Consider the following 9,909-nt stretch of genomic DNA (forward strand, 5'->3'; position numbering starts at 1 on the left):
TCGATTTACTTCTTTCTTCCGCCGGCTTCCTTGATTGCATCCTTGAGTAGTGCAGATTTGGAATATCCTTGGCCCTAAAATTACACATGTTTCTGTAGGCCAATTTCACCTGCCCATCTCCCGCGATCTCACTTCCTCACATCTTCCATCTGTTTTGCTTTGTTGCAAAACCCCATGCAAATTCTACCTGCCGCTGAGTGCAATTCGATGCTATTCGACCCACTGTGCACTGTGGGCCATTACGTGCAATGCGTTTGCGTTCAGATTGCATAGTTTTGTTTACTCGATCGCATCTCGCTCTAGTTCCTTGGTTCTGTGTGCGTGCTCAATGAGTGCTCACTTACTCATTTACTCACGAACTCATAGGTGCCCCTATACACCAACTCGGCCAGGTACTCAGACACTCAGCTACTCAAACAGTGAGCAACATCCGGTTGAGTGATTTTCAGCGGCACTTGCTGCTGGCCGAAAGCCGAAGAGAGCGATCAGTTTTTGAGTTGACATCGAGCCGAGCGGACGCGCGTTTGTCGTTCAGCGGATGAAACAGAGAAAAAAAGAAGAAGTATCGCCTCGAGAAAAATTGGAACACAATTTATCAATCGCGCTATCGCACCCCCCACTTGGATTACGGTCAACGCGAAACTACAACAAAGAAATAAAATTAAGATATAGAAATCAAGAAACGAAAAACGAAAGCAACCAAAATCAAAAGATATAAATGAAAATTATATAGCCAGCGGGAAGAAACAAGAAAATCGTTTTAGTTCAAGCATTAAATCGGTTGATGTGCTGTTCTTGTGAAAAGTGCCGATTGTGCAAAGCTGCGCTATAAAACCAAACAAAACACAAATTAATTCAAAAAATCCCAAATAAACACACACACACAAAATGGGCGAAAAATAGAACGAGCAGTGAAAGACCAAAAGAAGCCCCCATAACCTCCCGAATAACCAAAATCGAAACCCCATTCGAAGTTTAGGCACCTCCAAAAATGCTGGCCACCACCCACATGCTGTACGTGCTGATCGCCACCTGGGTAATACCCATTTTCGGAGCGGCCCTCAGCAAGACGGTGTTGTACCAGGCTCCCGACGAGTGCCGCTGGTCCGGCGGCGGGGAGCACGACATCACCCTGGTCTGCCACCTGCGGACCATCAACTCGGAGCTGGAGAACACCAACTTTAGTGTGATCCAGCCGCAGAACACGGTGCGCCTGCGTCTGGAGTGCAACGACGCCCTCTTCTTCCAGAGCAGTCTGAGCCCGGATAGCTTCAGATCGCTGGTGGAGCTGAGGGATCTCACCATCGAGTACTGCAAGCTGGGCAATATCACGGACGGATCTTTCCGTGGTCTCCAGGAGCTGCGCAACCTCACCATTCGCACGCACAACGGCGACTGGTCCACCATGTCGCTGGAGATGGCCTCCAATAGCTTCGTGGAGTTCCGCCAGCTGGAGCGCTTGGATCTGAGTCTCAACAACATCTGGCTGATACCCGATGGCATGGTGTGCCCCCTGAAGTCCCTGCAGCACCTCAATGCCTCGTACAACAAGATCCAGGACATCAGCAACTTCTACTTCAGCGCTTCGCTGAGCTCGCGGAAGGCACGAGTTTGCGGCTCCACGCTGCAAAGTCTGGACCTGAGTGCCAACAAGATGGTCAGCTTGCCCACGGCCATGTTGTCGGCGCTGGGCCGACTGACCCATCTGAATATGGCCAAGAACAGCATGAGTTTCCTGGCCGATCGCGCCTTTGAGGGTCTTCTCTCGCTGAGGGTTGTGGATCTCTCGGCGAATCGATTGACCTCCTTGCCGCCAGAACTCTTCGCGGAGACCAAACAACTGCAGGAAATTTACTTGAGGAACAACTCCATCAATGTGTTGGCCCCGGGAATCTTTGGCGAGCTGGCTGAACTCCTAGTTCTCGACTTGGCTAGCAACGAACTGAATTCCCAGTGGATCAATGCAGCCACATTTGTGGGTCTCAAGCGGCTCATGATGCTGGATTTATCGGCTAATAAGATCAGCCGCCTGGAGGCACATATCTTCAGGCCCCTGGCCAGCTTGCAGATCCTGAAACTGGAGGATAACTACATCGATCAGCTGCCGGGGGGAATCTTTGCGGATCTCACCAACCTGCACACACTGATCCTCTCGCGCAATCGCATCTCGGTCATCGATCAACGCACTCTGCAGGGCTTGAAGAATCTACTGGTGCTCTCCTTGGACTTTAACAGGATATCCCGAATGGATCAGAGATCCCTGGCGAACTGCAGCCAGCTGCAGGATCTGCACCTGAACGACAACAAATTGCAGGCTGTGCCCGAAGCTCTGGCCCATGTTCCCCTGCTCAAAACCCTCGATGTGGGCGAGAACATGATCAGTCAGATCGAGAATACCAGCATCACCCAGCTGGAGAATCTGTATGGCCTCCGGATGACGGAGAACTCTCTCACCCACATCCGGAGAGGAGTTTTCGATCGCATGAGCTCCCTGCAGATACTCAACCTGTCCCAGAACAAGCTGAAGTCCGTCGAGGCGGGCTCTCTGCAGAGGAATGGTCAGCTGCAGGCCATCAGGCTGGATGGAAACCAGCTGAAATCCATTGCTGGTCTCTTCACCGAACTGCCCAACCTGGTGTGGCTGAATATCTCAGGCAATCGTCTCGAGAAATTCGATTACTCGCACATTCCCATCGGACTGCAGTGGCTGGATGTTCGGGCCAACAGGATCACCCAGTTGGGCAACTATTTCGAGATCGAGAGCGAACTGAGCCTGAGCACCTTTGATGCCAGCTATAATTTGCTGACGGAGATAACGGCTAGCTCTATTCCAAACAGCGTGGAGGTTTTGTACTTGAACGACAACCAGATCTCCAAGATTCAGCCGTACACGTTCTTCAAGAAGCCCAACTTGACGCGCGTGGACTTGGTGAGGAATCGCTTGACCACCTTGGAGCCCAATGCTCTCCGCTTGTCGCCCATCGCCGAGGATCGGGAGATCCCGGAGTTCTACATTGGCCACAATGCCTACGAGTGTGACTGCAACTTGGACTGGCTGCAAAAGGTGAATCGCGAGTCGCGAACTCAGCCGCAACTCATGGACTTGGACCAGATTCACTGCCGGTTGGCTTACGCCCGAGGATCTTCACATGTCTCGCTGATAGAGGCCAAGTCCGATGACTTCCTTTGCAAATACGCCTCACATTGCTTTGCCCTGTGTCATTGCTGCGACTTCCAGGCGTGTGACTGCAAAATGGAGTGCCCGGATAGGTGCTCCTGCTACCACGACCAGTCCTGGACCTCGAATGTGGTGGACTGCAGCCGGGCCTCCTATGAGCAGACCCTGCCATCTCACATTCCCATGGATTCCACTCAGCTGTATCTGGACGGAAACAATTTCCGGGAGCTGCAGAGCCATGCGTTCATCGGTCGCAAGAGGCTAAAGGTGCTGCACTTGAACCACTCCAGGATCGAGGTGCTGCACAATCGCACCTTCTATGGACTTCTGGAGCTGGAGGTGCTCCAACTGCAAAGTAATCAGTTGAAGGCCTTAAATGGCAACGAATTCCAGGGACTGGATAACCTCCAAGAACTGTATCTGCAGCACAACGCTATTGCCACGATCGATACCCTCACCTTCACGAACCTGTATCACCTGAAGATCCTGCGATTGGATCACAATGCCATCACATCATTCGCCGTCTGGAACTTCCTGCCCAGTTATCTGAACGAGCTGCGTCTGGCCTCCAATCCCTGGAGCTGCAACTGTGAATTCATCGATAAGCTCAGAGACTACATGAATCGCCATGAGTATGTGGTGGACAAGCTGAAGCTGAAGTGCGATGTGATCAGTGGAAATGGCACCCAGCAGATGGTCATATACCCGGGATCCGGAGAGGCTACCACCCTGCCCGTTGTTCAGTGCTCTCAGACCCTGCCTTTGGGTCTGGATAACAGCTTTAACTATGCGGAGCAGGCTGGTGGCGAGAACGCCACCTCCACGAAAATGATCCTGAATCAGCCGCCGAAACTGGATTACATTCCCATCCTGGTGGCCATTCTGACGGCCTTCATCTTCGTAATGATCTGCATTTCGCTGGTGTTCATCTTCCGGCAGGAGATGCGTGTGTGGTGCCACTCGAGATTCGGAGTCCGTCTCTTCTACAATGCCCAAAAGGATGTGGACAAGAACGAGAGGGAGAAGCTGTTCGACGCCTTCGTTTCGTACTCCTCCAAGGATGAGTTGTTCGTCAACGAGGAGCTGGCTCCCATGCTGGAAATGGGTGAACACCGCTACAAGCTGTGCCTGCACCAGAGGGACTTCCCTGTGGGTGGCTATCTACCGGAAACCATCGTGCAGGCGATCGATAGCAGCCGGAGAACCATAATGGTGGTCAGCGAGAACTTCATCAAATCGGAGTGGTGCCGGTTCGAGTTCAAGTCCGCCCATCAGTCGGTGCTAAGAGATCGTCGCCGGCGGCTGATAGTCATTGTGCTGGGCGAGGTGCCCCAGAAGGAACTGGATCCCGATCTTCGCTTGTATCTGAAGACGAACACGTATCTGCAGTGGGGCGATAAGCTGTTCTGGCAAAAGCTGCGATTCGCTCTACCGGATGTCTCCTCATCGCAGCGATCCACTGCTGCCGGTCAGAGTTGCCATGTGCCGATCAACCACGCCGCTTACCACCACCACCACCACGTCCACCAGCAGGCGATGCCCCTGCCCCACTCGGTGCACCACCACCAGCAGCAGTTCATGCTGCCACCGCCACCGCAGCAACCTGGCAGCTTCCGCCGGCAACCATCGGTGCACCAGCAACAGCAGCAGCAGCAGCAACAGCAACAGCAGCAGCAGCAACTTCGCGGCAACAACAACACGACGCAGCAGCAGCAGCAACAGCAGGCGGCCTTGCTGATGGGTGGTGGGTCGGTGGGTGGGCCTGCACCGCAGATGATCCCCCTGGCGGGTGGCATCCAGCAGCAGAGCCTCCCATTGCCACCGAACCAGCAGCCGACGCCGGCGTCTAGAAATCTGCACATGTGAGTGGGGTTAGCTTTAAGCAGAGGGTTAAAGGCAAGGTTGAGTTGTGAGAGCTGGAGAGGATTAGGAGTATCAGTATTTATGGTTTGGTTACATTCTGGAAGAATCCGTTTCGATTTCTTCATTTTATTTTTCTAGTTCCTTAGGCTTCGAGATGGAGAAGACTATATGATGGGGTCGAAACGTATCATTAAAAAACCCATTTAAAGTCTAGACCACGATCTTGTTCAGTTATGTGATCCGGAATATCTGCAGCCCAAAAAATAAGTACCCTCGCTGGAAACAAGTTTAACTTCCTCGGGTTTCAAAATAAAGAACAAGGGGGAATTGCATTCAATATGCAAATGCGAGCGTTTAGCGATAAAAGCCTAGTTACATGTTGAAATAGCAAAAGTAAAAGAAAAATCGAGTGGGGAAAGAACAGGCAGCACCAGCAGGCAGGAACAATAACAACAGCAGGAGAAAAACAGTAAAATAGCTGGCGAGCCATGCAATTGTTGTTTGTTGGCCCTGTTCTGTTTTCTTACGGCCAGCTATTTTCAGTTTCCTGGCTCGCAGCTAGATTCTGAAAATTGATGTTGCATGCAACACAGCAACAGCAACAGCAACAGCAACGAGCAGTTGGGAACTACACGGGGAAAACTGGTGGAATTTAATGAAGGCCTAATTAATATATTTTTAGAAAAATTAAACTTCAAGTGTAGAAAGAAACGAAATCGGAATGATACATCCCAACTATATTTATGACTATCAATAATCCCTTATAAAAACAAAAGAGTAACTAGAGAATTTTAAAGCACTGTCATTTAGATAATATTTTTTTTTTTATGTTTTTTGAGATTTTAAGATTTTTATCAGGTGTGATCCTATTTATTTCCCGTGTAGATCAAACACCAACCAGTCAGTCAGTCAGCAACAAAAGGCAGCAGGCCCAAAAGTATTTCTCTTGGCTTATTTTTTCGTTCCTCCTTATTCTCCTTTATTTTGTCGTTTTCCTGCATTTTTTGTTGTTTTCCTCTGTTTTCCTCGTTTTCCCCGTTTGCAACGCTCACTCGTTAGTTCATCTTAACTGCTGCATTTTGCTATAACAAGCTCGACGTGTGTAGAAGATACACCCGTGTATCTGTATCTGCAGCAGCTGTAGTCGAGTCCGAATCCGCATACGAATTCGTATCTGTATCTGTGCATCTGTGGCTGTAAATGTGAATGTGACTGCGCGGGTTTGGGAAAAATAGGCAAAGGCAACGCAAAACATCACAGAGCTCATGTTTGGCCAAAAGGAAAATGGTAACAAAAAGCAGACCTTAGACGTTAGACGGTATACGTTGGAGAACCGAAAACCCAGACCGTCTGCAGACAGTTGCTGTGCGGGTTAAAATTGGTTTTGGTTTTTGTTGCCACTTTTTTGTTTTATTTTTTTTGTTTTGCCCCTTTCTGAGCCACAATTACATGTGCTAATCAATGGCAGAAAAATAGATAGCAAGATGTTGGCAAGGAAAGAAGTGAGAAGTGTGGGAAGGGAAACAATTGTAGGGGATTTAGCCCCGATAAAATGGACTTACATCCAACAATTAATGCCAGTTAATTGTATCCCAGCATTGGAAGATAAAGACATGCGAGAGAATTCCCCTATAATAGTAGTCACTTCTGCAGATCACGCTATGCCCAGATTTGATTAGGAAACAAAGCTTCTTTCTATTCTTTCCCCTTCAGCTAGTCAGCGATTTAGTAGAAGCAAAAAGAATTTCCCAGAGTGAAACTTCCAATTGTGACCTTGCTGCAACGAAAAAAAGATACAAGTTTCCCTGGGCAGATGTGGAAAACACAAGGAAAAGCGTAGGAGAGAGATCAGCACGTGTGTGTGCCGAGCTTTTGGCCCCAAAGTTGTGTTTTGGCCAAAACCCGACAAGGCCAGAAAAGGAGGAACATGGGAACAAAGCCGTACAGATTAGTTTGGTCTTGGCGATTAACATCTACCAGGTTGTGTGTGCTACGCCCCCTCTACTTGCACCCATATATCTCAGAAAATCTCCAGCTCCACTGACTTGCCAATTTAAAAATGCATTCCAAAAGCGAGAAACCAGAAAACTAGTTAACAAATCAAACACACTCTCTTTAGAAGGATTCACTTGGTTTAGACTGTAAAGAGTTAAATGTAAATAAGTTAAATGTTAATTGTACTTGTAATTGTTTAATCATTGTGATATTTTGTTTTAGCATAAGTCCTAATTTATTAAGATGCGTACCATTTTCCTACCAACCTACGTTTAGTCGTAATCTTATCCTCATTAGTTAGTCTAGCTCTTAAGTTAATCAATTGAATGAAAACCCACAATCCCCGCCTACGAGATACAGCCATATTAACTCTATGAAAATTATAAAACTATTGTACATAAAAAAGAAACAACTGACAAAAAGGACTGTATGCACTAAAATGAAAGAAACACGAATTATGCAACACGAATCAAACAAATTGAGAACATAAATCGACTGATTACATGTGTACTATATATAAATATGCATAACATTTAATTATGATTTACTCGCCGTTTGTTGTAAATATTATAACTACCCGCACACCTATGAATATGTATTGTATTTTGTAACTTTATGTTTTCTAGTTTATAACGAAAAAGCGAAGAGGAAAAACGAATCACAAAAATATATAAATGGCAAAAAATTGATAATCAAAACTGTCTCGATTTTTATTTCACTCCAGCCCGCAGCTGCGATGGTATTGTTCTATTGGATTTTTTTGTCTGCCGCTGATAAGCCATAAACTATCTCGCCTTGACATTTGATATGGATTCTTGATACGGATTCCGCGTTGGATGCGAATTCCAATGCCACCAGTCGCTTTTGCCACAACCCAATGCAGTTTTGCTGTGGCTCTGGTTTTGTTTATGTCAGAGCGGTGTTCTATTACATCCGAAAAAAATTTGCAAGATAAACACTAAGAAAGCTTGACCATTCCATGACAGATGGAAGAAAAGCGACGGCGAAAAGGGGGCAGACATGGAAAGATTGAGGTTGGACCTTAAACTTCCCAATGGCAGATACGATTTGATCGACCTTCATAAAGTTGTTTAAAGTGCAACATTTTAAATATTTCATGGTCAGGCTTGGTGATTATTAAATCATCATACTGCTTCTAACGACATATTTTCATTTTTAAACATTAAAAGTGTTATTTTTTACAGAATTTATTGAAGAAATTTATATTTTATTAGACATTAAAATATAAAATTACCTGTACTGTGATTTAACTCTAATTCTATGACTCTTTAAATCATTCTGTCTTCGATTTTGGACTATGAATACTTATCATTTCCTAGAACTCATCACGCCCACCTCGCCACACGCATCCACACTCTCATCGAACCGCACATCCCACGATTGCTCAATTTGAATTAATGTTGAGCAGATATTTATGCTCGCCAAAGACATCGTCGCATCTTCCCATGCATATTTTAAAGATATCTATATGGCGGCAGTATCTCATCGGCGGAATTATTGGCTATCATGTGTTTATACTGCCTTTATTTGAGTCAATGAGCCCACAGCGAAATGTTTTGCCATTCCACTGGCTGGCTGGCTGGCTGGCTGGCTGGAAACGAGTTCCCTCCTCCTAGTTTCCATCTGCCAGCTCCCGATGAATGAATAATTTTTATGATCAATTAAATGCGCAATAAAATTGATGAGCCCCCGCCGCTGAAACATAAATTCACATTGCTTAAATTAGCGAATTTTACAATCAATCATTAGCGGGCCAGTGGTTCGACAAAGGAGCCTTTGATGTGCAACTGTGGAACGGGGCGAAATTGTATCTGGTTGTAGAGTCTAGTATCTTGTATCTGCTGGATACACATGTGTCTGCGGCCTAACCAATCGGGGGAGAAGTTTAAGACCGGGCAAAACCCTTTTCAATATTTTCATTTCCCTCATCGCTCAATTCGGTGCGGTTCGAGGCGCAACCGAAAACGAAAACCTAGAAGACTTTGCAAAAAAACACGTCAAATATTAAAAACTTTTCTTTGCTTTTACTTTCTCCGAACCCGCTGGCATATATATGTACTATGCACTCCACCCATCCATATCCACATCCACATATCTCCCCTTTTTCCTTTATTTTATCAATTTTGCCTGTGGGATTTGTTACAAAGTAACGGATGAGTTGAAGTGGGAAGAGGGCAGACACCGCCAATCCAAGAGCCAAACTTTCAATTGAATTTTTTTGTTCGCGTTGTTTCCTTTCGGGTAAGGAAAGTTTAGAGGCCCGTTTCTCGGGTGGGGGTTTCCTTTTTTAGGGGACTTCGGATGGGGGGTCTTTGCTCTTTGGGGAAGGTTCCGTCTGTCATTTGGCATACGCAGCGAAAAGAAGTCGACGTAAATATTTCGGTTTACAAGTCAGTTTAGTGTCAAAAGAGATGCCCTTTATTTATAGATTGCCCTCGCAGAACTTGGGCTTGAACTTGGCTACGAACAGGGATGTATTTCTATTTCAGGCAAGGTAATAATGGATTTATTGCAATATGCCAGGCTGCAGTGGGATTTTCCTCACATTCTAAAAATATGTTTGTTTCTATTGGCTAACTGCACTTTGATAATTTATTACTTTATGGGATATTCAACATTTTATTTGTTTTAATCGAACCTTGTCCAGATGATCAAACCATTCCTAAGAATTTATAAAATTACCTTAAAATCAATATCTAAAATATGTAATCAGACCCATATCCAGAAACCTTTAACCCCTTTAAGCCACCGAACCGCTCCTGTGACCCCATTTTCGGCACAGGTTCGCTTCCTGGCCGAAACCTCCGTCAAAAATTTCCCTGACTGCAGTTTAGAAGTTTTTATTCGCTCTC

General features: G+C 46.3%; 1 protein-coding gene across 1 annotated transcript; it reads left to right on the forward strand.

The window, feature by feature from the left end:
* Positions 1–477: 477 nt before the first annotated feature.
* LOC120448270 (toll-like receptor Tollo) lies at positions 478–7,711 on the forward strand. Its single transcript, XM_039630194.2, has one exon. The coding sequence runs from the start codon at positions 992–994 to the stop codon at positions 5,042–5,044; it is 4,053 nt and encodes a 1,350-aa protein (XP_039486128.2). The 5' UTR covers positions 478–991; the 3' UTR covers positions 5,045–7,711.
* Positions 7,712–9,909: the final 2,198 nt, after the last annotated feature.

The sequence above is a fragment of the Drosophila santomea genome, chromosome 3L (genome assembly GCF_016746245.2).
Source record: "Drosophila santomea strain STO CAGO 1482 chromosome 3L, Prin_Dsan_1.1, whole genome shotgun sequence".
In the NCBI taxonomy this organism is placed as follows: domain Eukaryota; kingdom Metazoa; phylum Arthropoda; class Insecta; order Diptera; family Drosophilidae; genus Drosophila; species Drosophila santomea.

What these genes read in the sequence shown, in the direction of transcription:
- LOC120448270 (XM_039630194.2), top strand. Translation starts at nt 992, where the DNA reads ATGCTGGCCACCACCCACATGCTGTACGTGCTGATCGCCACCTGGGTA.